Consider the following 27,367-nt stretch of genomic DNA (forward strand, 5'->3'; position numbering starts at 1 on the left):
TGGCGGCAAAGCATGGGCTGCGGCAATGGCGGCCGGAAATCATTCAATTCCCAATGGAGAGCTGGACGGAGGGGGCTCAGATTTGCTTGTAGAGGGTCAGGAGTGTGTGGCGCAGCTACTGGCGGGTGGAATCAAGGAGCGGTGGAGTGGAGCACACGGATTTTGTGCGGTGGGGCTCAGCAGTTTTGGGGAGGAGCAGAGCAACCTGAGAAGAAGAGGGCATTTTGATCCAAATATCCTTATAAACACATCGAAAAGGGTAAGTAATGGTATATTTTTAAAATATAAAAATTGTAATAGTAAATAGTAATAGTATATCTCAAAATTACGATGATTGTAATAGTATATATCCAATTAACCTATAAATTTATGTGGCATTAAATGGCACGACAAAGCATTTTGGATATGCGCACAAGTTTTAATGGGTGAGGGCCGTGCACTACGTGGCTTCGCCGGACGAGCGTGGGCCGGGCCGGAAATCTGAAAATCCGTTGCATTTGGTGGGCTGCGACCAAGATCTGTGATGTGAAGAAGCACCAGGCCGCGTCTGGCCGCAGCTCAGAGCTTCCTCTCCGCCGCCCCACCCGATGGCGCCGCCGCTCGCCGGCGTCGTCCGCCTCGCCGCGGCCTCCCGCGTGCTGGTCCTGGCCCTCTCCATCCTCGCCCGCCTCCTCTTCCGCCCCTACGACACCTCCGCATCGCTCAGCCCGCCCTGCCTCTCGTCCCCCGCGTCCTCCTCGGATCCCAACGCGTCCGTCTCCGCCGCCGTCTCGTCGCTGGCCGTGTGGGACGGCGTCCACTTCGCCCGCCCCGCCGAGTGCGGGTACGAGTACGAGCAGTCCTTCGCCTTCCTTCCGCTCCTCCCGGCCTCCCTCGCGCTTCTCGCCCGATCCCGTAAGCCGCGCCGCGCTTCCCTGCACCCCCCCCCCCCCCCCCGCTCCACCACCGCACACCCCATTGTTCGGGGACGATGCCTCCTCTGCAGTTGTTCGGATGATCTGATCCGGTTGTGATGATTGATCCTTCTCCCGTGCAGTGTTCGCGCCGCTGGTGCCGGTGCTGGGGTACAGGGCCGTGCTCGTGCTCTCCGGGTATGTCCTCAACAACGTGGCGTTCGTCGCCGCCGCGGCCTACTTCTACAGGTGACCGACGGTCGATGAACTTTACTATTTATCTGAACATATGTTCTCATTGGTTCTTGGGTGTTTCGATGCGCTTCATGTAGTGTATTGTCACTTGCGCACCTAAATTGGGACATCTTAAGTGATTCATCGGTTCTATTAGGTTCTTGATTTGACTATGCTTGATAGCGTCGCACATTCAAACACAATAGGTGCGTTTCTGTGCATTTTTGGGATTATGCCAATTCAAAGTTTGTGAGCGAACATGTTGTTTGGTTGCTTCATGAGATAGTCTTCTAATCTTTGATGTGTTTTGTGGATCGAGATGCTTGTGAACTAATTTCGCTTCTGTGGTGGTCACTGGGTTCGTCTTGTTTTACAATATGTTTTGGTAGTTCCAATGCAAACTCTGTGCCCAAGTTTTATTTAAGTGCAGTCGTTTCTAGTGTAGGACAATCCATATCTAGTTGCTAGAGTTTGCAGTTTTCCTCTACTCAATCATGTCTGATCATACGGTCATGAAAGGTCGGAAGTTAAACCAACTTTTTCTGTGCATATTGCTGCATTATTAAGGCGACTACCAATTCTTATTGCAGATTGTCTGTGTTGATCTTGAAGGACCGGAGAGCAGCTTATCGAGCATCTGTTCTGTTCTGTTTCAACCCCGCTTCTGTGTTTTACTCATCATTGTAATATTCTTTCCCTTTGCACCATTACTAGCAAAGAAACTCGTGCTCAGCATATCGTAACAGCAACATAAATTGTTGTTTTGGCAGGTATTCGGAAAGTCTTTATGCACTGTTTTCTCTTGGAGGACTGTTCTACCTGTTTTCGGGTGCTAATACTGTTGCAGTGATAATGCTCGCCCTCTCTGGTTCAGCTAGGTCAAATGGAGCACTTAATGCTGGTTATTTCTGTTTTCAGGCCTTGCTACAAGCATATGATGCTGCTGTCCGAAAGAAAAGGCCCTTGGTACGTTCAGCTTCAGTTGTTATTGTAAACAGAAATACTTGGCATGAAAAGAATGTATGACATATTATATTGCATTGATTTATCTTTTGTTTCCATAAGATGCAATGAGCAAAGACATGCTTATCTGATAAGTCTTCTTTCTTTTATTGGCCAGTTGGTGGTGCTGGCTCTTGTAGCTGCAGCTTTGCGCTCCATTTTCATATTTCTACCATTCTTTGCTTTCCAAGCATATGGATATTTGAGCATATGCGTTCATGGGAGCTCTGAGGAATTGAGGCCATGGTGCAAAGCAAAAGTTCCGCTTTTGTATGGCTACATTCAAAGCCACTACTGGTAATTATTTCTATCTTAAAGTAGCGTACTAGTATTAGTCAAAGCTAGCATCCTCTTTGTCCTTCTTGCTTTCCTCTGGAATTCTACTAGGGGAGTATTGCATCACTGTATGTATGATTATATGCCTATACAGGGCTCCATGCATATTTTGATTGATGATTTGTTTTTTACAACCATAAGAACTACATGCCCGTCTTTCATGGATTTGACTTGCTTGTTCCTTTGCTGTTCATCCTGTGATCTCTTGGTTGTCAGTCCCTTGCTTCTGCTGAACCACATGATAGGAAACGTGCTAAGATGAACATGGTTATAAGACGACCTCATTTGTGTTCCTTTGAATTTTATTGGAATATTGTGCTTTTCACCATTTTTCTAGGATGCAGCTGCAGTGTGCATTTTCTTAAGTCAGCATATTTTACCTCTCTAGCATACTTAACTGCTCCTTATAAGTTACTTTTGGTTTCTTTTTAGGGGAGTTGGTTTCTTGAGATACTTCCAAGTGAAGCAGCTGCCAAACTTTCTTTTGGCCTCACCAGTATTGTCGCTTGCAATTTATTCAATCATTCATTACACAAAAATTCTTCACCAACTTTTGCAAACAACTAGCATTCACAGGCAGATTATCACTGCTCTTGAGGGAAGGTCACTTGAGTTATATAAAAGAACAGATGATATGCCAGTGTTGAGGAGTGAACTTCCTGCTGGACTCACTAATAAAGCTCATGGTACTATTACAATCTCAATGATTTACGTTTTACTTTGTTTTGAAAAATTATTGCTCATTAACAATTTTTTCTTGGGTTATCTTGATGTCAAGTCTCTTTGAACTGACCTAACAAATATTTTTCTTGAAATTACATATGAAAAGAATTTTGTTAATGAGGATAACCACACAATGTTGGAGTGACCTGTGGATCTATATATATATTTGGAACAATAGATAGGCATAAAGCTTTCATACCCAACCTTACAAATTTCCATGACAGGAAACTCTAAGGTTAAACAGAGAAAGTCAGTTGCCACCGAGACAGCTTCTGCCCCGTTCCATGACACACTGTACACTAACCAAAATATCAAAGAGAATCAAGATGAGGGCTCCATATTACTTGTTCCATTTGTTTTGCATCTGGCATTCATGACATTCACAGCTTTCTTTGTAATGCACGTCCAGGTCAGTACATGCTTTTCCGCATTAATAAAAGCTTGTATGGAGGCCCTACTGATTCCATTGCTTACATACCAACTTCTGTTCCTTTGATGAAGGTATCAACACGGTTTTTGTCTGCTAGTCCCCCGATTTACTGGGCTGCTGCTCACATTTTGGCTTCCCCAAACTGCTGCTCCAAAAGATGGGGCTACTTGATATGTGTTTATTTCATTGCGTACATTCTTCTAGGTAGTCTACTGTTCTCCAACTTCTACCCCTTCACATAAGAACCGTGGCGTTGCAATATCCAACAGTGAACTGCGCAACAGTGGCCTCGGGTGGATTAACTCAACTAGTTGGAGCTTAAGGTTTCCATAGGTAGGCACTCTCCAGGTTCAGCAGATATATATGTTGACTCACTTGTATGGAACTTGCTTGGCTGACATTTTCTTTATATATACAATATATCAGCCAATGTATTATTCGTTCTACTTGTTGGAACAGGTTTTTGTAATTCTTGATGTGGCTGCTTCATTGGCTTGAGGTGCAAACTAACCTTATTCAAGTTTGGCTACCCTTTTGTGAAGGTTTTGGTCTAGGGATTGACAACTATATATGTTCGGCTTTAGCTACCTTTTACTGATCTGTAAGCTGATTCACAGGATGGGAATTTGCGAAATGTAGTGTATAACTTGAATGTACCAGCAATCTAGCATGAAAAACCAAGGCAATGTTTACAAGGACATTCAGCACATAGCAATAACAGCGATGAGCTTATGCCAAGTTAATCAACAAAAATGTTGAACGAAGTTTAATATTCGTTCCAAAATCTGATACAGTACAAAATTTAGGTAGTACATGTTCAGATCTCACAAGGCCCGGAGGCAATCTCTGGAAGAAGTTACTAAACTATGAGCATAGAGGTGATAGATATTATTCATCAACTGTGAGCTTTCAGGTTAGATCAGAGATGTTCAAACAGAGCAGACTCATGGCAAAGACTTGTGCATGGAGTGAACACTAATGTGCTCGAAGATCCAGAGTGTTACAGCGGTAGTTGCATCTTCTCGAAAACAATTATAGCAATAACGGGACCTGCCACATCTCCCAATGCACAACCTGCAAGACATACAAGGATACCGTTAGCTGATGTCGCTTCATACTTATGCTAATGCACTGACCTTATTCTGCTAGTTCTACATGAACTATGAACAGAATTTTTTTTTTTGAGAAAACAAGTGCATGCAGTCGAGCCTCTCGATCTGTCATTATACCTCGAGAGGTAGAAAGAATAGCAATTCCCATTCCGCCCAAAACCTTAGGATTATCCATTCCCGTTCGATCGCGGTGGGGGAGTAAGTCAAAATAGAAAAAATTACTTGCACTCAAGAGAGCTAGGAAATTATTACTCACCAAACCATTGTCCATGCACTGGATGCAGGAGGGCACCAATGCCTGCTCCAACTGAGGCCAAAACCAAAGAGAAACAACTTTTGACGGTAATGCCATAAACCTTCCTCCCAAACAATCTGAATTTATCCATATCGTCAAACTGTTCATCGTCGTCACTTGGTAGTGTTTCGTCGCTAGGCTTACGGATGAAACATCTGTATACCTCAATTATGGATTGCACGACCCAAGCAGCAGCTACTCCCAGTGCATGTGCTGTTCAAAGAAGAAATTTGTGAGAACAAGAAAATTGTGAGAATGATCCCTACAAAAGAAAAATGACACCGCTAACAAATCTGACCTCGGAATGTTGTTCTGGCAACACAGAATGTGTACTGTGGAGTTGACATTCCCCTTGCAGCTTTCCTCTTTGCTGATTTCGAAGCGTCTATTGAAAGAAAATTACATGATAATGCATAAAAAAGGAGTGGTAGATAATAAAGTGATAACAATAATAGTCTTATAAACTGAAACAAATGAACTGCAAGATATTGTTGAGTCATAGCAAAATACATTTTAGCATCATCATATATTATATCTGTAAGATTGTCATATGATCATGAAAAGAAAATGTAGCTAGCATATCTATCCTACATGTGGAGATATGTAAGCTTGCAAAAACACAAGCTCGGGTGAGTCTTAATTGAAATGTGGTAGGGTTGGATTTACACTCCAGCTAAGATCGGCTGCTAATGAGGGTTGCATTTCATTTTCTACTGGATACATGTGCATCTCATTTTAATCTGGATTATGATATTTCTTCTTGTACATGGCTAAGTCATCAGATTCCACCAATATACATTAGCTGGGAACTGAAGGAATTTTCAAATTTGTAACAATAACAGTCTGTTTCGCAATATTTTTGCTGTCAAAGTATCTCACCATTGAGAATAAAAGCCACTCCTTGCACCTACTTCAATGATATAATGTGGTTAAGATCTGGTTAATAAAATTTACAGAGGCATGTGTGGTTTTTAAAATACTATTTTCTTAAACTTTGTGCACCTTTGTTCTGTGAACATGATGATTCACAAATAATGTGATATAGGGGAGCAGTCTTTTTTGTCATCCAAATTATAAATGTCCGTATCACACCATTAACAGCTTTGTAAGAATCGATTCAGCTGGAATGTTCACATGGCTGTGAGTTAAGTTCACTAAGTTAAACAATTGAGACAGCAGGCACCTCTATAGCACATTATCACCAGAACAAAGATAATAAATCATGCCAATTGGAAATTGGTTATGAGTGACTGATGGTTAAGAAACTTAACTAAAAACCTGGACAAAAGGTACTAAAAAGTAAGTGTGCATGTGATCCACAAGTTTTTCTTCAAGCCTGTTGGGTTGTTGTTCTACAGATTCATAGTTATGAATTTCTGGAGTAACATATGTTAAAGTTCCCTACATGATATTAATACAATGCCAATGCTGGTGTCATCAAACAGAGGATCCATTGAAACACAATAACCCGATGCATAGCAAAGTACTTTGAAATATCAAGAAAACTCATCAGATGCCACAAGTTGGAACAACTGAGAAAGATTAAAGAAGCCTTATTACCTTTGAGAAGTTTCCATGCTGTTCTTTGTGAAACATGACGAATTACAATCCTTTCCAATACTCGTCTGGTTGTGACAATAGAAGTCTGAAATGTAAAAGGACAAGAGTATATATATAAATAACTTTATACTTTGAATAGGAAAAATAAAATGGCCTTTTGGCCAATCTTAAGCTTCTTCAATACAACTTAGGCTTCATGCTATACATGCCATAAACCTCCCTCCTCACGGGTTAGATTATTTGGTCTTTTAGTACAATCCAAACGAATTTTTTCATGATAATCCCAGGAAGCCCAACCTACCTGGCCTCGATTCAGATTCCAAGCCACATGAGATTACTAGGAACGAAGTTATAGTTCATATATACAGAGGAAAGTATTATTACTTATTTTGAAGGTAGTCAAGATGGAATGCTAACATCACGGTAATATTCTTAAAAAGCGCAGCAAGAAAAAAGAAATAAAGCAACCTTTTATTCAGGTGTAGTGTTAAATTACACATTAGAAACATTCAATATCAAGGTAGTGAAGTGTTAAAAATTAGAACATACTAACTAATCAATCGGTCAACTGTGTGGGTATCTGATCAACAGTTTGACGATAGAGTGTTTGCACAAAACATGTAAAATTAAGTGCTTGCTACTGGAGGTGCATACTAGGCAGTCTGTTGAAGCTAGAGAGCTGATTGCGGGCAACTTCATAGAAAGCGTGTATAAGTAAATAAGAAAAATAAAAGAACTTACCTCACGCATGATTTGCTTCACTGAATTGTGGAAGGGAGTAACCAGATCCACATGCTTCTCTTCAGGAGGAGCATCTTGAAGCAGATCTTCGTCCTCATCATCAGTATCAGTGTGAGGTTTAGGTTGTATGAGTGGCAAGTAATACAACAGGAAGGACCTCAGGGTTGTGATGGTAAAATTCTTCAACCCAAACGCCGAAAAGAGTGGCTTCAGCTCTGAAGGGTATTCCTTTGTTGGGTATTGGATGTAGTCTGTTCTTGCTTGTTGGATGGAGTTGAGGATCTTGGTATTCAGGTCATTAATAAGTTCAGGAGTACCGTTCCATCCAGCAGTTGTGCCAGCATCGCAATGAGCAACAGTAAACCCAGGAAAGCTGAAGCAAGAATGCAAATTAACCAGTGTCAGGACAATAAAATCGAATGCAGGTAAGCAAAAGAAGACTAAGAAAACTATAAGCAAAACTAAATGTATCGATATCATCAAGACTGTGTAGCAATTTTTTACTGAGTAACTTTCGCATATAATCAAAATTCAACCTTACTAAACTATAATCAATCTTCCTGCCCGCAATAATCTAATAAAAATCTAATCTTTCTACTTCCTGCTCCTCCTCGATCAGGCAAGAGACGCCAATCAACCTGCGCCGACCAAACCCCGCACCACCGGAGCCTAGCTCGCTGCCTGCATCTCGAAGAGTCGACCAAATCCCTAGATACAGCTTGCTACACAACGCGTTGAACACCTCGACCGCGGTACGCCGACACGGGCGGCCAGGCGCGGGCAACCAAGCACGCGCCGGGCGTAGCCGCGCGATAAGCCCTAGCACGAGTAGACCGAGGAGGGGGCGGGAGTGGGGGTGGGGGAGGCGAACTCGAAGAGGTGGCGCGCGGAGAGGGGCACCCCGGTCGAGGAGAAGGCGGCGGCGGCGGTCGCGGCGAAGGCGGCGGCGGAGAGGCCGGCGTGGGAGTGGGCGGAGGAGGAGGAGGCACTGGCGCGGGGCAGGCGGGAGGTGAGGTCGAGGAGGAGCGCGAGGCCGACCGTCATGGCTGGCGCGAGGGGATCTCGAGCTTGTCGAGGCGAGGCGAGGGGGGGATGGCCGAGCCGACCGCGCGCTGTCGTGGAGAGGAAGAAGGGGAGGAGCCGAGACGAGGCCGCGAGAGATATATGGGCCGGTGCAAGTGATGGACTCTTCTCTTTCTTTTTTTTTTAAACTGAAAAATGTACTCTTCTAATTCAAAATCCAACTTTTATATTTCAATTTTCAAACATGTTAATATGTTATGTTTCAAAGTTTGAAATATTTTGTACGCACTGATTCTAAACAGTTGAGTGAATGAAAAGACAAGAAAAAAGGGGACACTTGTAAATTGCATGCTCTGTTTTTTTGCATCTTGTTTTCCACTCTCCTCCTCTATGGATTTAAATCTAAACCCGAGCTTCTACCGCGTCACGGCTCACGATATACAGTTTATGGGCTCGACTGCAACCGCCAGTTAGCAGCTCAATATGGCCTGCCATGAAGTGTAAATGGGCCTGTTTGAGCCTGGTCCTGTGTGTTTTGCTGCTTGGCCAGAGTTGCAACTTGCTACAAAATAGGGCACCCAGGAATGACAGTATTTAGACTTTAGAGCCTCATCAGGAGGAGGTGAATTAGAAATTTAGAACTGATGTTCTGCAGAATCACTTTGATTTGAGCAAATAAAAAGCGAGAATAATCCTAGTTTTCGAATGTTACACCTAATTGTATCCTCTTCCTTCTGCTGCTTTTGTTTTACCTTTTATTGTAAATACACTCTTTAATATCTATAAAATGATTTTGCTCTTGAGGGTGGGAAACTTTAATTTGATCTCCCAAAGTTTTTTTGGTGCTCCATACTATTCTGACCTTGTTTGATCTATTGAACAGAAGTACACGTTCATGAAAAAAATATTGTTGTGACCATTATTGGTACATGTTCTTTCGCACAAAAACATGCTTAGGAGTAGTAATATTATTCAGTAATAGGTATCCTTATAATAATGTTTAAATACATGAATTCCACAATGATACGATTAACTGCCACCATTTTTTTTCTCTAGGGACAAAGGTTATCAACTACTCCCTCCGTTCCAAATTATAGATCGTCTTGGCAAATCCAGATACATAATTTTTGCTTTGCACCTAGATAAACACTATGTCTAAATACATAGCAAACCTAGATAAACATTATGTTTAGATACATTGCAAAAACTATGTATCTGAATTTAGTTTGGAACGGAGGGAGGGCAATAGACCCTTACGAATCCACTTTATTGTTCATTATCAAACAAGTGGTAGATAGGTTGCCATACCAACACTTGGTTAATTAGTTCTAAAAAATCACCTAGGCCAATGCATCAAGATCTCAACAGAAATAAGGCATTGCCTCTTAGGATGGGGACAAAGCTAGAAGCACAACATTACATGGCTCGCTTTGGGAACATAACTTCTACGGTCAAATGGCAGAAAGGTGAAGTTCTTTAAGATTCATAGTAATATGCCCTTGCCTGGTCCCTTGCACTTGCAGTATGTATCTTTCTTGAGAACACATATATAGTATATGCCTATGAGAAGTAAGATAACAGACCTAAGCGTTGGTTGCTGGCTACCTTGAATAGCAAGCTCACCAAGAACAAGAACAAGGTACAAGTACAACTGTACAAGTTACATTGGTGTGGTGCCCTACACAATTTGGAGCTTAAGTTAGAAGGAATGAGATTGTTTCTGGCGCTCTAACCAGTAATTTGAGCATGTACCATCATTTTACACAGTAGCAACACAAGTAGAAGTAAGTTGAGTTTTTTTAGTTTCTTAGGCCTAGTTCTAGGCTGTATAAATTGCACGTATACAAATGCATGGACGAAAGAAAATCTGCAGGGGGGGGGGTGCGGATTTGCACGTGATACAGTGTACTTTAAAGTCTTAAAATATTCAACTTGTAATTGGCATTTGTGTATAGTACTCAACAGGATCATTCATGTCCTTGGAAAGGGAAGATTATCATTGCCTAGCTATTAGTTAGTGTAGCTTCTCAATTATTCCCTCTAATTCAAACTTGCTCCCTAGCATGGTCCAATGTGATGCTGTTTATCCAAAAAAAAATTAGCGAACAGTCCAAGTAAACACCCATTGCTTCATGAAAGAAAAAATTTATATTCTTTTATGCATGGATAATAATCTAGAATAATGTCGGTTTAACTTTAAATACACTATTAATTCTGGAACGGAGCACTACCATTTCCAAAAATATATTTTGTAACTGAACATCTATGTTCTGAAACTGAATAAGATTTTCCAAAAATGTTGTGCTGTCAACTCTTGGATAATAGGTAATTCGAAAGTACCTAGGCAACATGATCTTCATTCTTAGATGAAAATATGAATTGTTGGCGTTGAAATAGTCACTTTTATGTCATGTGATGCTCATTATATCATGGAAGCGCATTGCAAAAGTTCTCGTCTTGAAAGAAAAGTTGAAAGTAAGGCCACCTGCCTTGAATTAATTATTCTTCCAGCAATCATAATGAGTAGCTTTCAAAGAAAAAAGCTAATGAAATAAATTATCAGAACTCGTGCACTTCTTTTGCAGAAGCATGCAGTGCTAATCTACTATAGCTTTGGAATGTGAACCTGAATCTGTTCTGATGCATCAACACGACATCAGGTCAATAATTTTCAGAGCAGCTGAACAAGTTCAGCCAAGCATACACTCCTACTGAAAAAAGTTTTAGAAAGAAAGTTATTCAGGTCGGCCTAAAAGGCCTACCACAAAATACTGAAATTCATAACACACTGTTTTACAACTGGCCTAAAAGATCACAAAGTTGTGATTTCTCCTGCCAGAAACACTGAAATTCTTGTGATTTTTACGCAGTGGCCTTTCTCCTCTTATTTACAAAATACATAAGTATCCTAGTTTGAGACCCTCTAGTTGTTTCAGAAGATTTGTTAATCACAGATTTTTAAGATTTCAAAATGTAAACAACCAGTCCTAATCTAAGGGACTTCTTGAAGCACAGCGAAAAATCAGGCAAAATTTTCCAAACTCTCAAAAAAAATGGAGGTCTAAATTCCAATCACAATAACATCATATCCCTCCACAGATCTAGAGACGCTCTGAAGGGGTATGTTTAGTTGGTGTGCAAGTGCTTTTGCATTTCTGTCGTTTATATTGTTAGGGCCTGTTTGGATCCAACGGAAAGAGAAAGAGAAAGTGCAAAACTTTTGCTCTTTTGCACTTTTTTTGCACTTTTGGATCCAAACACCTCAAAGTGCAAAAGGGCAAATGCTACCATAATTTTGCTAATTATAGATTAATTAGGCTTAATAGATTCGTCTCGTCATTTAGTCCTCATCTATATAATTAGTTTTTTAATTAAACTATATTTAATACTTCTAATTAGCGTCCAAACATCTGATGTGACAGGAGCAAAAATTTTGCCATTTGCCCTTTTGCCATTTTCCCTTGGATCCAAACATAGCCTTAGTCAAACAACCTTCATGATACTTGAGTGAGAATATGAATAATCTGATTTGTGTACTGAAAAGATAGTCCCTAAGATAGCAGGGATGAATCAAAACTTTACAGCATAACTGGAGCTAGTAGGATGAAACAAGTCGCCAATAAACAAAGATAAATCAAGTCTAGAGAACATCAAGATGTCCACTTCAAGAATGTGCCTGAAAAGCATATTCATTTCAGGACCCGCACATTGTTAAAAGAAGGACCCACAGATGTGGAAACAACAAGAAGATAGGATCAGCAGCTAGACAGTGAGATTTTGCCTAGTGTGTTTGTGCACTGTGGGAATGATTGACTTATTCGTCGAGATTTGTGGCTCAGCGCCTTTTGCTCGAGCTCATGGAGCGCGAAATGATAGGTGCCTCTTTGAGATGTCCCTTTCTATTTGTGCAGAAGGCCAAGCATTAGTGAGAGAGAGAGAGAGAGGAGAAAGAATCCCTTTTTGTTTTTCGCAGAAGGTTCAGTAATCATGAGAGCTTGTGTGACGTTACTTTCATGGTTGTTGGCTTTAGATGCATCATGCTCCCAGCTAACCATTGTCACCTAAAGCTGAAAAGAAATCAGTTGGTGCAAGTTGATTGAAGGCTATTTGTGATCAGAACACTGCTGCCACATTTGGTTTTAATTGGCTATGCACAGTTAATTGCAAATCCAGATGTCTATATTATTTGTGTGCATAAGAGATTCCGAAGACATATGACTCTGTCAGAATTTATTGGTACATACAAGAATTCAAAGACATTTCTCATGATTATAGCTAGCAGAAAAAATAGTTCCTGGGCAGATATAGCGTTGAACCATACATCAGTCCACATTTCTGTACGTCAATCGCACCATTCTCTACATGAGCAAGAAGCTGAGAGCTGATTCGTACTCATACACAGTACTTGATCTAGGTTGTTTGACATTTCAATTTTTACCTAGTCCTCTGTTGCAAAAATCAAATATGATAAAGGAAAAATTGGCATTAAAATTTAGTACTATTTAGCTGACCTACTGTTCTGTAATGCAGAACAGAAAAGACCAAAATTCTGGAGGCATTAGAAAATACTATTTAGTAGTATAAATGTTGTTGTTCAAAGTGTGTAAAGTCTACATTTTATCTTGTTATGTATATTTGAATATAAAAGATTAGCATTTGTCATTTGCTGCACCTTATTGTACCTACCTGTAAGCATATCCTGGCAACACATCGTCTTTTAGAGATCTGATCAGAAAACAAATAGGCTTTTAGAGTAGCCTGGGAATGGGGAAACTACCGGATGCTAAGGGTTTCATCCAAAGCTTGTACTGTCGGTGGCTATTTTACTTCCATGCTTGTCTGATATTCTGATATGCTACTTTGCAACCCTGCTCTGACACTGTAGATATAATACTTCTGGGACTTCATATTTAAAAAGATTTCATTGAGGTGATTGAGGAGGAGCATTCCAAAGTAGATCTAATTTGACTCAGGTCCATTGATGTGTTTACTAAACTTGTTTGTTTGCCTCATCCAGTATTAATGGCTCATGAAACTCGAGAAGGGGCATTGTTTTTTTTTTTATCACATAGGATTCCAGGTTTACAATTCATGGTCTCTGAAGATTTGATCTATACACCCATTGGTTACCCCAAAGACCTGTGCTGTTAGAAAATGCATGATACTACGCTTCTACATGTTCTTGTCTATACATGACGATACCACGATATCAAAAAATATAGCTCCTTCGGCAAAAAAAAACTTGTGCATTAATCAATCACCACGAAAATATGAATATGCAATAAATTAACAAATTGTAACACTCATCCTTTTTGGGAACAAATAATTTGCACAGGAAAAGAAGGATGGGGCAAACCATGAATGAACATTGAGCACCTCCCATTGCAAGGGGAAAGACTGCTGGGAAAGGGGAGAAATTTCATTGCGGCTTCACCTTTCATGAACAAAGTAAAACCCTGCTTTTGATAAGGGTGACAGGTACAGTGAGTGATAGAGATGAGTATGTGAGGCCCATGTGGTAAACTTTTAATTAACCCAGTGCACATGGCATCCTCTTACTCCTAAGCTTATCAGAGCCCCAAAGCTCTGCGTTGCATGGTGTCATCCCATAGGCAAACTGCAATGGACCACACCTTAAATATTGCTGTTATACAGGACTTAACAACTCTGACCATGATGCAAAGACAGCAGGTACCTTCATAACCTAGTGCTGCAAAGGACAGGGGTTGTGGGCACTGGTAACAGTTCACCAAAAAGTTTCAGTTTTTCTATGCATTCACTGCTGCAGTTACCTTTGCCCCCATCCATCAGTTTCAGAAAAAATGGTACCGCAGATGCATTCTCCATGGTGAGCCCTACTCTCTTCCTCTGCTTCTCCCTCTTTGTGCCAATTCAAAAAATCCATTTGATAGGGAAACACACAACCTTTGCTTGCTTTCTCTTTCATGCCTGCCTCATCATGGCTTCGTCCTCCTTTAGCATTTGCATCATTTGTGCCACTAAAGCTCCCGCCCTTGTGAAGCATTTCTTGATGCCTCCCAGCTCCCAAATGGCCATACAACTCACACTCATACTCATTTCATGTAGCCTTTACAGTATGTATTCTTCTTCTTCTTCATCATCTTCTTCCCTCTCAGCATCTTCCTCTCTCGCATTGCTGGTGCTTGTCATCTCCACCTGCATCTCCTTGCTCTTCTCCAACTTCAGACACCTACTCAAAGCAGCCACCACCCACAAAGGTAAGGCTACCCCTTCAATGGAGGAGGCTGTGCATCAGGAGAAGAGCATTACGCCACAAGATGAGGTGACGGAGGATGCGCCAGAGGATTTGATGGGAAGCCTATCAGATTCTTCAGAGTGCACCACAAACGACGAAGAGTGCACCGAGGAGGGCTCAATCTCAGAAGACATCGACGATGACGATGAGAGCCTCATAGAGATCTCTCTTGTTGATGGGCACTATGTGGGCGCAGGGCAGGATGAGCAATGTGCATACAAGAAGGAGCTCCTCGCCGAATTCTTTCCTGATTTGGTGCTTGACAAGAGAGACTTCATCGACATCTTGTCAGAGATCAGCGAGGAGGACAGCCTGATCGAGATTGACATCGCAAGAGGCTCCATCAAGTGCTCAAACCTCAGTATCAAGACGTGAAGTTAGCAAAGGTTTGGAGAAACTGAAACCTTCCTCTGCACTGGTTCAAAGCTCTGATCAGGGAAATTAAGGTAGCAGGTTGTACCTGTCCTACTACATGTAATGCTGTAAGGTGTTCTTTCTACAAGAGCTTATGGTTTTTTTTTTTTGTGATTCTTCAGCGGAAGCCTTGTTTTTGTCCTCTGTTTCTTAAAATATTATAGATGAAATAACGTGATTGCACATATTCTGATAAAATGGCCTGTACTTCTTTTCTTTGATATGTATATTCAGTAGATGGTAACTATGTCAGTACTGTGCATAACTGCATAAGCGCATGTACGTTGATTTAAGTGTGGTTAGCAGGATAATTTTACCATGTAAAAAGGGCTAAAATTATTTTGACTGCTGGATTAACACAAAACATTCAGCTAACCAAATAATGTCACCTTAAACTACTTGATATGGTTTATAGATAAGTGGCCATTTAAGCATACAGTACCTGTTAACGACCACACATTGATCTAGTAGTAGTAGCACTAGTACTAGTTTAGGACGCTGGTACTTGAGTGCTGAGGCTAATAATACAGGCCCAAATCATGAAGATCCCATAGCCTTTCTCGGATTCAAAGAACCAAACTGCAGCAGAAAGGACCTTAGCCGCACGAGCTAAACAATTATTTATTTATTTTTGAGCCATATGCCAGTGCCCTGTACCGAATAAATTTGGGCTTTTGATTCAGAAGGACAGAAAAGAATCCAAGAAGTGTTTGGTTGGTGCGAATTATTATTGGTGGAAGGGAAGGAGAATTTAGAGGTGGAAGATTTAAATTCTCTTGCTTGGTTCATGCCTTCATGGGTTACTGTCTTGGAGAAGAGAATTTTAGAGCTCACCTCCCACTCAGTATTCTAAAATCAAGGGTAGAGGGTGGTAATATTTTTTAGGTGGAACATGCATAAATCTCAGATTCTCCACTATTCATATGACTGCTAAACCTATCAACCAAATACTGGTTCATCATGATTTAAGTTGTAATCTCCCACTGCCAAACCTATCAACGAAACAGCTGAACTTTCCCCTTAAACCCAGATGAGTGAAGTCAAACTCCGGTACTAATTTTCTCGACGAGCACCCACCTCCATCACTTGCTAAACGCATCATCCGGTTCGCAGCATAAAAGATAAACTGGGCTCGGGTGAAGCCTACAAAGGAGACAAGAAACCAGCCCATGATGCAAAATTAACTGGAGGCCCAACCCAGCCAATATAACGTGGGCCGCCAAACTTGCTCAACCGGGCCATGATGGCAGCCCAGACGGGGCGCATTTCGATTTTCCTGGCCCGCCGGCAGCTAGCAGATCCCAGGCGGCGGTGTGCCTGCTGCTGGTGGCGTCGGCGAGACCATGCGCCGCCCCTGGACGAGGTGGAGCTAGCTAGCTCTCCTTCGGCCGCCGGCGATATGGTTCGATCCTCCCGTGGAGTTAGTTGGTGCTCCTCGCGCGGCGGCGGCCGGAACAAGGTGGTCGTCACCGACGTGAGGGGCCGAAAACACTCCTCTATCTACGACCCCGACGCCCGCAAGAGCAGCCCCGTCGGCGGCCTTGATGACTCCCGCGCCGGCTTGCAGTAGCTCCTTGGAAGCATTAGTTCAATACTAGTTTCTGTTAGACTGTTCAGATTGCCAACACCTCACCTCTGTCACTCTGTCCCCCGGTCGGGAAGCAACTCCCGGGAGGACGCAACGGAACACATGTACTATTTGTCTATTTGGCTCCGTGATGGTGTGGACATTGGGCCAACAGCCTAGTCCGGCCCAGCGGGTCCGTATGTGCCAATATGCTAGCACCTAGCAGTAGCAGGCATGAACGAGGCACGAATCATGAATTTTTTTTAAAAAGGAATTAAAGAAAAAAAATTAAATTTGAAAAAGGGTGCCGATTTGGAAAATTTTCAAAAATAGGTACCTCCCGCCCGATCAATGGGCGGGAGGCGTGGGGCCGGACACCTCCGGGAGGTCCCAATTTTTTTTCAGACCCCTCCCGAGGATCTCTTCGCGAATAAGAAACTTTTCTTATTCGCGAAGAGACCCCTCCCGCGGTCGGACGGCATCCCGCCCGTTGGACGGGCGGGAGGTGCCGCGTCACACTTTGCTTTCCGGGCAGGGCGTCTCGACACTCATCGCTACTCTCCTGGCCGGTCACTTCTACTGCTGGGTTACATGGCGCTGTCGTTTTCTTGCCCACAGTGAACGCTCGATCGACGACGTATCGGGAAAATAGGATCGATCGCGAATCGAAGGAAAACAACGCATACGACGCGGTCAAACCGGGCAAGGAAGGACAGCATCTCCTCTTTCCACGGCTTCAGCTGACGCGTGTGGTGGCTCTGGAGCGATTGGATCGACGTACTGTGAAGCCAAGCACCCGTACGTCATTGGATCTACATGATGCCTACACTGATAGCCTATGCATGGCTAGCAGGACTTGCTAGCAAGCCTTGCGTAACCACAGGGGGTGACTATGTGACATCTCAATCAGCAAAAGTTAGCCTTGCGTAACCACAGGGGGTGACTATGTGACATCTCAATCAGCAAAAGTTTCGGAGTCTAGTGGTGCTAGCTTGTAGTCAGGAGTAGGAGCAGCGAGGTGTTCGGTTCTCGTACAACCCAGCAGTAGAAGTGACCGGACAGGAGGGCAGCGATGAGCGTTAGACGCCCCACCCGGAAAGTAAAGTGTGGGCGTGCGAGCGACGCGGTACATCCCGCCCGTCCAACCGGCGGGATGCCATCCGACCTCCCGCCCACTCAGCGGGCGGGATGCCGTCCGAATGCGGGAGGGATCTTTTTGCGAATAAAAAAAGTTTCTTATTCGCGAAGAGATCCTCGGGAGGGGCCTAGAAAAAAATTTGGAACCTCCCGCTCCCGCCCGTTGGATGGGCGGGAGGTTTCCGGTCCCACGCCTCCCGCCCATCGGGCGGGAGGTACCCATTTTTTAAAATTTTTCGAATCGGCATCCCTTTTTCGAATTTAAATTTTTTTAGCCTGTTTTTTTAAAAAAGCTCCACGTATCATTCTGTTCCCCGAAACTTTCTTATTTGACACAGATAACTTAATTTCTTTTTTGGTCTTGAAAAAATTTCGCTGCTTTTATATGATCCCGAGTTTCAGTTCTGTTTCTTCTATGACACTACCGTGAGTTTGATGTACAGATTCCGTGAAGTGAACTGAAAAGACTAAATTGCCCCCCTAATCCTCAACCGCCCGCGCATTCGGCCATGACGTCCTTCGCGCCGCCGGACAGGGAGCCCACGGCCACGGCATTATCGTTCGGGTCGCCGGCCATGGTATTCGCGGCCTCCGCGTAGCCTCCGGCGCCTCGGGCCATGGCGTCGTTGGCCCGTCGGAGCCCCCACCCTCCGCACCGCCGGCGCCTCTGCGAGCGGCTGGGAGCCTGGCCTTGGCATCGTTGATCCGTCGGCCATGGCCTTGGCATCGTTGATCCGTCGGCCAGGGAGCCCCTGCCCTCCGCACTGCCGGCGCCTCTGCGAGCGGCTGGGAGCCCCTGGCCATGGCGCCATTCGCACCGCCAGCCACGGGAGCCCACGGCCATGGTGTTTGCGGCCTCCACGCCGCTGGCCAAGGAGCCGCCGGCCTCCACGCCACCAGTCCGGGAGCCCTCGCGCCGCTGTCCTTTGCGCCACCAGCCTGGGTGCTCGCAGCCAGCGAGGCCGTGGCCATGGCATTCACGGCCTCCACGCCGCTGGCCAGGGAGCTCCCCACCTCTGCGGCCGCCAACCTCCGCACTTCCGGCCTAGGAGCCCCCCTCCACGACGCCAGCCAGAGAGCCCCGGCCTTCCCCATGTTGTATCCTTCCCCTCGCCTCAGCTCTCCTCCCCCTCCGCATCACTTTCGCCCCCTCCGCACCGCCCCTTCCCCATGCTGCCCCTTCTACAGACGCCACCCTCCACCCCTTCTTCCGTCTTCTTCCCCGCGGGCCGCCCTCCACCCAAGCTTTTGTATCCTTCCCCCACGCGACCACCCATTGTCTGTGCTGCCGCTACCCCCCCCTCCCCCCCCACCCTCCACCCTCGCCACCGTCAAGGTGAGTTGACTAGAGATTCTTTATTAGTGGCGTCAATGTTCATTAGATTTTTGCCCTAGAAATTCTTGATTAGTGGTGAGTAGTGGTGATTAGTGCATGAGATTAGAAATTATTAATTAGTGGCATTCGCGTTCATTAGAATTGTTCCTTGAAATTCTTGATTAGCGGTAAGTAGTGGTGATTAGTGCATTAGATTAGAAAGCTGTAATTAGTGATGAGTCGTGTTCATTAGATTTTTTCTTACAAAATCTTGATTGGTGGTGATTAGTTTATTAGATTGAAAGTTGTGATTAGTGATGAGCAGTGTCCATTAGAATTTTTCTTAGAAATTTTTTATTAGTGGTGATTAATGGTGATTAGTGCATTAGACTAGAAAATTGTGATTAGTGCTGAGTAGTGTTCATTAGAATTTTTTCCCAGCAATGCATATGTAGAAGTTTTAGATCTAATGATATCAAGCCGTGGTCCCCGTGGTGGAGAGGATGTTGCAGACGTGGAGGATGTGGTCGTGATGGAGGACGCTGGATTAGGGACACTCCTATTGTGACTCGACTTCCATGTACTTTTCAAATAATTTTCCCCACTGCAGCCACCTAGCTCTAGCGGAATAGCGTCTCCAATAGTAATATCCTTATTTTATTGTAATTGTTTCTAGTGATAATGGATAACTGAATTTAATCTACATTTAATGTAGACTATCGATCTTATTAGATGGCTTCTGAAGTAGTAGCAACATCAGTTGATACAACTCTTATGGTGCACTCAATGACATCTAATGCACACAACTTTGTGCACTATCTATTTTGACATATGTACGTCCACGAGGAGAGTAGGATTTTTCAAATTGTGGGAATCGGTACATCATCACTTGTAAGATACACTTATGAGAGAATGGGTATTGTATGCCAAACTTTTTATACTATCGCATAAAGATTCTTGGAGAGGGTGAACAAAATGTAACTGCGATTAGTGAGACGTTTGCATCGCAAAACTCTTTGTGAGTGGGTGCAAACACTAGTTGAGCCTTATTAGTTGTGCATCTAGATAACATGTTCTAATCTGTTAGGCTATACAAGCACCGATTGCTTTCCTCGTGGCGGCACAATTTCTCTTTTTGTCAAGTCCGTTGGCTCAAAGTCTTGACATGTCTGTGAGATTAAATCAAGGGAACGTGCCCCACTTGATCTACTTTTATTGAAATGAAGTTTATGTCACAAATGGGAGGAAACAAATAGAAAGGACATTGTTTCTTCCGCAACAATTACTTGGCCATGTTCAGCATGCCGGACAAATACAACAAGATGACACGCATATATATCCTAGCGAGTGCATTGGAGTTCCCCCCGGATGGCAGTTGTTGATGAAGAGGTGCCTCCGTCAGAGGTCTCGCTTGCCCTTGACCTGTCATCCTCAGCTGCAAAACCGGACGGCCCAGCCATAAACGCTGGCAATGCCAGATGAGGGATCTCCACATCCCTCGACTGCAGGGCCCTCACCGCCTCTGCGATGGGTGGGCGCTGGATCGGGTCGGGGTGTGCGCACCAGAGCCCCAAGAGCAGTGCACGCTCCATCTGGCCTCGCTCACCCACGGTGGATTCCTCCCTGAGAGTCGCGTCCGCTGCTTCAAGGATCGCGTTGCCATGGTGCTTTCCCCACACCCATAGCAGCAAGGGAGTGACCATTGTTTGGTGGTCTACGACTGCCGGACGCCGCCCGGAGACGATCTCCAGGAGAACGATGCCAAAGCTGTAGACATCTGACTCTCTACTCCGCTTCCCCGTCGTGACAAAATCTGGGTCTACGTACCCTAGTGTTCCAGCAATGGTACATGTTGTCTTTAACTCGGTCTCGTGGTCAATAAACCTGGCCAAGCCAAAATCAGCTAACTTGGCCACATACCGCGAGTCAAGTAATATGTTGCTGGATTTGATGTCGCCGTGCAGTACACAAACGCTGCAATCTTCATGCAGATACTGCAGGGCTCGGGCTAGGTTGAGGATGATTTTATACCTAGGAAAGCGACCGATGATGAACCAAATGTTAGTCGTCTATCATTCTGTTTGACAAAATACAATACAACTTTAGGCATATTATTCCATCATTAGACAAAGGTGATGACATCAGTAGAGCAGATCTTCGATTGTACCGTACCTCATGGTCCATGACAGCCAACTCCGCGACCCGTGCAAATGCTCGTCAAGATTACCTTGGGCGACAAGCTCGTAAACGAGCAACAGGCGATGCTTCTTCCCATCACTGCACCAGCCAACCAGCTCAACCAGGTTGCGGTGTCTGACCTGACTGATGACCTTGATCTCGTCATCGAACGCTCTCGTGCAGATAGCAGACGATGTTCCTGGTTTGAACTTTTTTATTGCCACCGATCGCCTTGGAGTTGCCAGCTCGCCTCTGTAAACACAAGCGTAGCCTCCCTCGCCGAGCTTCTGCTCCTCGGCAAAGTTGTGTGTCGCCTCGGCCAGCTCTCGGTAACTGAAACTTCTGGCAACATTGGCTGGAGTAGTCTCGTAACTTGTATTAGCCTTTCTTCCGGATCGCCGCCGCAGACACACGTAGCCGGCGATGACGATAAGTACAATCACAGTTACTTCTGCTCCTGTTATAGCAACTACTATCTTCCATGTAACACCCTTGGTGAAGGGTGATGAAGGAGAAGGTACTGCAGCAGGTCCACGGGGCCCCTCCAAGGTGGACTCGAACGACCAGGCCAGTACCCGGTGTAACTCCGACCGCACACTAGTAGCCGCTGAGAAGCCTACGGCCACTATGCTAGGCAATTGTTGCCGCAGGTCGACAACTGAATCCACGCGGTAGCTGGCGTTGCCAATCTGGAGCTCGGCGGCGAGACGCTGCGTGCTGTTCACGTAGCTGATCTGGCAGGTCATCACCCGGCCGGACGTCAGGTTCCTGCCAGGCAGATTAGTGTCGGTATACGCTGTGGAGATGAGGGAGTTGACGTCGATGCCGATGTGGTTGCTGCTGCTGTCGTAATCTGCGTCCATGAACGTGTCCAGCTCGACCGCCACGGCCCGGCTGTTCCCAAACGCGTTCGGGGTATCCGAGCTGAACAGGCCGAGGCTGCCACCGGCGCTTGAGGCGGGGATCTCCGACGGGTAGTGCCCGAGGAAGAAAGCCATGCCGTCGCCACCGGTGCGGTCCGGGTCTGGCAAGATCTGGAAGGAGAATGTAGTGGTGAAACTGGTGAGCTCACCGCTGACCTCGTCCCAAATGGCTACCGGTTCCAGATAGGACGCCCGGCCTACGCTGTTCTCCGAGCCTTTTTTCGTCAGCTCGATCGCATTCTCAAATTTCGTTTCCCCCTGCAAGCTTAATTTTGCGGCCGCTTCCCATCTCTGTTTGGAGAAATCGAAGTCGAAAGAGAGCGAGAATGCCTGAGGTATGTAGAGGATAGACATCAGCCAAAGGGGATGCATGACATCAGTACAAGGGGTTGTAAAAATCGAAGATCAGTTTGATGCGTGTGTCTGGGTGATGATAAACACATGTATACATATATGCACGGAATGGAGGTGCTCTACTCACCATTGAGGGTTTGCATAGTCGTCCATAGCCAAGGACAGATACGTTAGTTGTCAAACGAATAGAATAGCTTGATTTATTCTTTAAATATACATCGCGACCGTCTAAGCATATCCCAACAAGAAAAGATTTAAACCGTGCCATCACTGAAATGTTGTGCTCCCTCCGTTCTTCTAATAGTATACTTATTTTGTATCGTTAAAATTAGCACAAAACTTTGGCCGAAAAGTACTACATTAATGTCTTATACGTGATACAAAATTATAATCATAAGCAGGTAATATTTAAAAAAATCTAATTAATAACATCAATTTTATGCCACAAAAGTATATGTTAGAAAAGTAAAGGTTGGTTATTAAAGGTTGGTTCCAACGAAGTGAATTAAGCCTAACAAAGATAAAGATGAACGGAGCGAAGGAGTATCATATCATCTGAATGTTTTATTACCTACTATGCCGGCCGCTGTCCATTAATTTGGAGCAAATAAAAAATCCGTAAACATGAAAACAAAGTCCAATGGATACAAATTTAACTTTATAGATAACCAAAAAAATTCAACCAAATCCCTTGCGGTAGTTTTTCCTAATTAACCGATCAGCTGTCCTGAAATATATGCATCGATCTTCTAGTTTAAAAGGATCGATTAAGCTAATTAAGTTTTCCTGATTTTACTAGGAGAAGCAGCAGCATAAGCCAAGCAGCACAGCTAGGGGAAAGTACAATTTGTACATCCAGAACAGGTCATTTATAGCTAATCGTGCTTCTTCCACAGCGTAGCTGCTTCGTGGTTTCCGGAATGCGATTGGCGATATCGATCCAAACATATGTCACCATTTCCGTGTTGGGCCAAAGGAGCAAAATGGGGGACTAGCGTAAATCAAAGTTTCTTGCCGTCGGCAAGTTCGATGCATTTATTCCATCCATCTTACGTGACAAATATTTTTGTGATACTAATATGTGAGTGAACATACAGAAAAAATCTACCTATTAGTTTGAACCATCGTTAATCACTAGGTAAATAAATGAATGGAAAAAACATATTGACAGTATACACACATGTTAACGCGAAAACGCGTCGCGTCAAATACCGAGCATTGAACGCAGTGCGCAACAGTGTACCTCGAGGCGTCTTAGCGCAAACCGGTCGGACCGGTGTGGTGGACCAGTAAGACCGATCTCGTCGGGACGGCCCAACGAGGATCCAACAACGCCCGCCCGGGAGGGATCATGTTTATTTGGGTTGTTCTAGGATCGGCAGCCCACCTAGAACGTCCTCAAACGCTGTAGAGCGAATAAGGAACAGCAGATCAGGTTGGAAGAGCTCGGGTTTGGAAAAGGTAAAAAGTAATAGGTTGATTTGGTTTTAATCGATTGGACACCCTCAATCGGCTGCATCCCTTTATATTTATAGGGAGGGGTTAAGGGAGGTCTTAACACTACCGGAAAAAAGATTTTTGCCAAGTGTCAAGTGTTTTGCCGAGTGTTTTTTTTCGGGCACTCGGCAAAGAGCGTCTTTACCGAGTGTCATTTTAGACACTCGGCAAAGAAGCTCTTTGCCGAGTGCCAGCTCTTTGCCGAGTGCCTTTTTTAGGCACTCGGCAAAGAGTCCCTTTGCCGAGTGCCTTTTTCAGACCACTAGGTAAAGATAATTTTCAAATCATATTTTAAAGTAGTAAATTAATTCAAATAAATATATTTTCAACTACAAAGTTGTGTAACTCATCAAGATGCACAATTCTTGTTTTGGACATTTCTTTATTTGACAAAATAAATATAAATTGTTCACAAAACATATATATCTCTCTCATAGTTTATGAAACTATAAGAGAGATATATAAGATTTATAAACAATATTAGAATTATCATGTTAGATAAAGAAATGACAAAACAACTAAAATAAACTTTATAGATCTTGAGAAGTTATAAGATTTTTACAGTTGGCAACATTTTAATTTGAAGTCATCTTGTCAACAAAAACTACATCTGAACATAGAAAATTTAAAATTCGAATTTTGCAAATGACCTCGAATGGAAAAACCATCAAAATTAAAGTTGTAGATCTCAAAAAGTTATGAAAGTTTGCAGTTGACAACGTTTTGATTTGAAATCATTGTGTTATATTAAAATACGTTTGAAGTTTTCAAATTTGAAATTCAAATTTTGTAAACGATCTCGGATGAAGAAACTACCAAAATAAAAGTTGTATATCTCGAAAAGTTATGCCACTTTATAGTTAACAACTTTTTCATTTGAATTTATTTAGTATCTCAAACAAACAATTTACACTCGGTTAATTATAATATGTGGAGAATAAAAACGTAATGTTGACGCACTTGGTCCAATGGTGCAGTGGTAGAGGGAGTTATTTGTGTGCAGGAGGTCGTGAGTTCGAAACCTATCATCGACAACTTATGAAAAATTGCTGGAAAAAATATGCAACCCATTAGATGGGTCACTAGCTGGCTGTGCATGACTCCCCAATAAATTTCTTTTTTTGGATTTTTTCCGATTTACATTTTGCCGAGTGCCTGTTTCTTTTTTTGGATTTTTTCCGATTTACATTTTGCCGAGTGCTTCTCTTTGCCGAGTGCCCGATAAAAGGCACTCGGCAAAGACGTCTTTGCCGACGAAATCGCTGCCGAGTGCCCTTTGCCGAGTGTTACACTCGTTAAAGCCTTTGCCGAGTGTAATCGGGCCTCTGCCAAGTGTCCCAGACACTCGGCAAAGAGCCTGAATCCGGTAGTGTAACCCGTTAGGAGCCAAAATTTATATAAATCCCGTGTCAAAATACAACTCCTAACTCGGACTGTATAGCTACGACAGGCCTGACTTGTCCAATCTGGATCAAGTCTTCTCGAAGTCATAAGTCTCGCATCCAAACTCCAAATCAGACGTTCTATATATGCATTTCGATCATCTTGACGAGAGCTACGTAATGATGAAGTCAAACTTGCATTTTGACAAAATCAACTAGACCACTCTGACCGGTTTGTGCACACCGGTCACATCTGTTCACACGCCTGTGCCAATTTTGATCATCAATACATACCCCCCCCTATTTTTTGGCAAAGTTTGCATGCCAAAGAATAAGATTCTGGATAAAAATTTCCTAAGGACAATGACAAACAATACATTGTCCATATATTACTTCTAACGGCGATAAATGTTATCGGCCATAAGACTTGCTCCAGTTCAAGGTGATGATGAAACATCTCGCTTTGGTTTCCATACTAATTTGGTAGTTGCTGACCTCGCTGTATCATCTCCACCTGTTGCTCCATTGATTTTTGCTTGCGCATCCATTGTAGCCTCCTCTTTTGAGTGTGAGATAAACGACCACCTCAGCTGCAAACACTTATTGTCTTTGGTTCTTGTTTTTCTCACCTCCTTTATCATCAATAAGCGCACTTCTAACTAGATAATTATTGGCCATAATCGGTCTTTGAGATGAACCACCATTTAAGTATGTAGAAGGATATTGGAAGATATATGGTTGCATATGTATTCTACTAAAATCAGAAGGTGTATAGTAAGGATATCACCAAAACCACGGCACAACCGGTCCAACGAATGAATATGGTGCAACAACACAATTACCTTGATGTGGACAAGAATCCGGTTCCTCTCGATGTTCTGTCGATGACTTCATATCATTGGTTCTATTTAGCTATCTCTTCTGCTCCTAAGTAGCTCCTTTCTTCTTATACCTAGTCAGGAGTTCTTCAAAACTTGGCCTTGCTTTATTCCTGGATTTAGACCTATATTTAGAACACCAAGTAGGACCGGCCGGTTACAGAACCGGTTGTTGTAGAACCGACACTTTTGATTTTGTCTTCCCCCCAAGCGTCAAGCTCTTCAATGAAACTTGAGAGGTGTTCCCCAATGAAGCTTTCTCACCTTTTCAAGAGATTCAGATCTTTCTTCACCAACAATTACATTTTTCCCTCATGTTGCTTCGGCTTGATTTAGTCGAATTAACACCTTGGGCGTTGATGTTGCCCTTTGCTTTCTCCAAACTTTTGAGCTGCGCCATGACCGCAGCTAGTTCTTTCTGTTGTGTTTGAGGTGGTTCTTCCTCTCTTCCTTCGTGTTGCTGTTGAGCTGCGGCTGCTGCCGCAACTCTTCTCTTGCTTGTGGATCTGAGGTGATGCTCTACTTGGGCATGTTTCTCTTGCTCAGTAGTGTTCTCGAAGGTTACGGTTCTTCCTGCTGGGGTGGATTGCTCTTGTGCTATGGTTTTGAACTCTGTGGTAGTTCCAGAGGTCACGACCTGCTTCTTCTTCGCTTGTGGAATCGTAGGTTGTTTGGTCGAGCTGAGGACATGGTTGGGCGCCTCTGTTGGGATCGAACAAGCCAATCCCTTACAGAAAGATGGAATGAAATCACTTGCTCAACTGAATAACCTTACAAGCACTCACAAAATCTCAAAAAAATCATCTCGGTTATAGTAAAAGAAGGAGGTATTTATACCCCCTCACCTAAATTAAATTCCAAAACTGCCCTTGGATGCCCAGAATATCCCATGGATATTCCGACCCCGAGGGTCTTTTTACAGCTTAGAGTGTACAAATTGCCTTCTACTGCAGAGATCACGTTTTCCTCGTGGTTCGAAGGTTACCCTCCGATCCCCCTTTACGTGTCCCTTGCGTCTCGCTTCTCCCTGAAGGCCTTCAACACATAGTCGGAGGTTCTCCTACCATCCGATCCTGACCTCTTTACCCCTTCATGA

General features: G+C 43.7%; 4 protein-coding genes across 4 annotated transcripts; 2 read left to right on the top strand and 2 right to left on the bottom strand.

Moving 5' to 3' along the window:
• On the top strand, nt 1-4,094 carry LOC112886136 (GPI mannosyltransferase 2). Its single transcript, XM_025951927.1, has 8 exons — nt 1-894; nt 1,037-1,142; nt 1,718-1,810; nt 1,898-2,093; nt 2,248-2,426; nt 2,898-3,151; nt 3,413-3,597; nt 3,690-4,094. Exons 1-8 carry the CDS (start codon nt 588-590, stop codon nt 3,858-3,860), a joined length of 1,491 nt encoding a protein of 496 aa, XP_025807712.1. The 5' UTR covers nt 1-587; the 3' UTR covers nt 3,861-4,094.
• Nucleotides 4,095-4,327: 233 nt separating this feature from the next.
• Nucleotides 4,328-8,482, bottom strand: LOC112886137. Its single transcript, XM_025951928.1, has 6 exons — nt 8,198-8,482; nt 7,327-7,699; nt 6,586-6,670; nt 5,324-5,410; nt 4,987-5,238; nt 4,328-4,692 (listed from the first exon to the last, which is right to left on the bottom strand). The coding sequence occupies exons 1-6, from the start codon at nt 8,368-8,370 to the stop codon at nt 4,619-4,621; spliced, it is 1,044 nt and encodes a 347-aa protein (XP_025807713.1). The 5' UTR covers nt 8,371-8,482; the 3' UTR covers nt 4,328-4,618.
• Nucleotides 8,483-14,090: 5,608 nt separating this feature from the next.
• LOC112887433 lies at nt 14,091-15,150 on the top strand. The gene has a single exon (XM_025953604.1). The coding sequence runs from the start codon at nt 14,120-14,122 to the stop codon at nt 14,999-15,001; it is 882 nt and encodes a 293-aa protein (XP_025809389.1). The 5' UTR covers nt 14,091-14,119; the 3' UTR covers nt 15,002-15,150.
• Nucleotides 15,151-21,200: 6,050 nt separating this feature from the next.
• LOC112885529 (agglutinin-2-like) lies at nt 21,201-22,514 on the bottom strand. Its single transcript, XM_025951131.1, has one exon. It carries the CDS (start codon nt 22,512-22,514, stop codon nt 21,201-21,203), a length of 1,314 nt encoding a protein of 437 aa, XP_025806916.1.
• Nucleotides 22,515-27,367: the final 4,853 nt, after the last annotated feature.

Source organism: Panicum hallii, chromosome 3 (genome assembly GCF_002211085.1).
Source record: "Panicum hallii strain FIL2 chromosome 3, PHallii_v3.1, whole genome shotgun sequence".
NCBI classification, from domain to species: domain Eukaryota; kingdom Viridiplantae; phylum Streptophyta; class Magnoliopsida; order Poales; family Poaceae; genus Panicum; species Panicum hallii.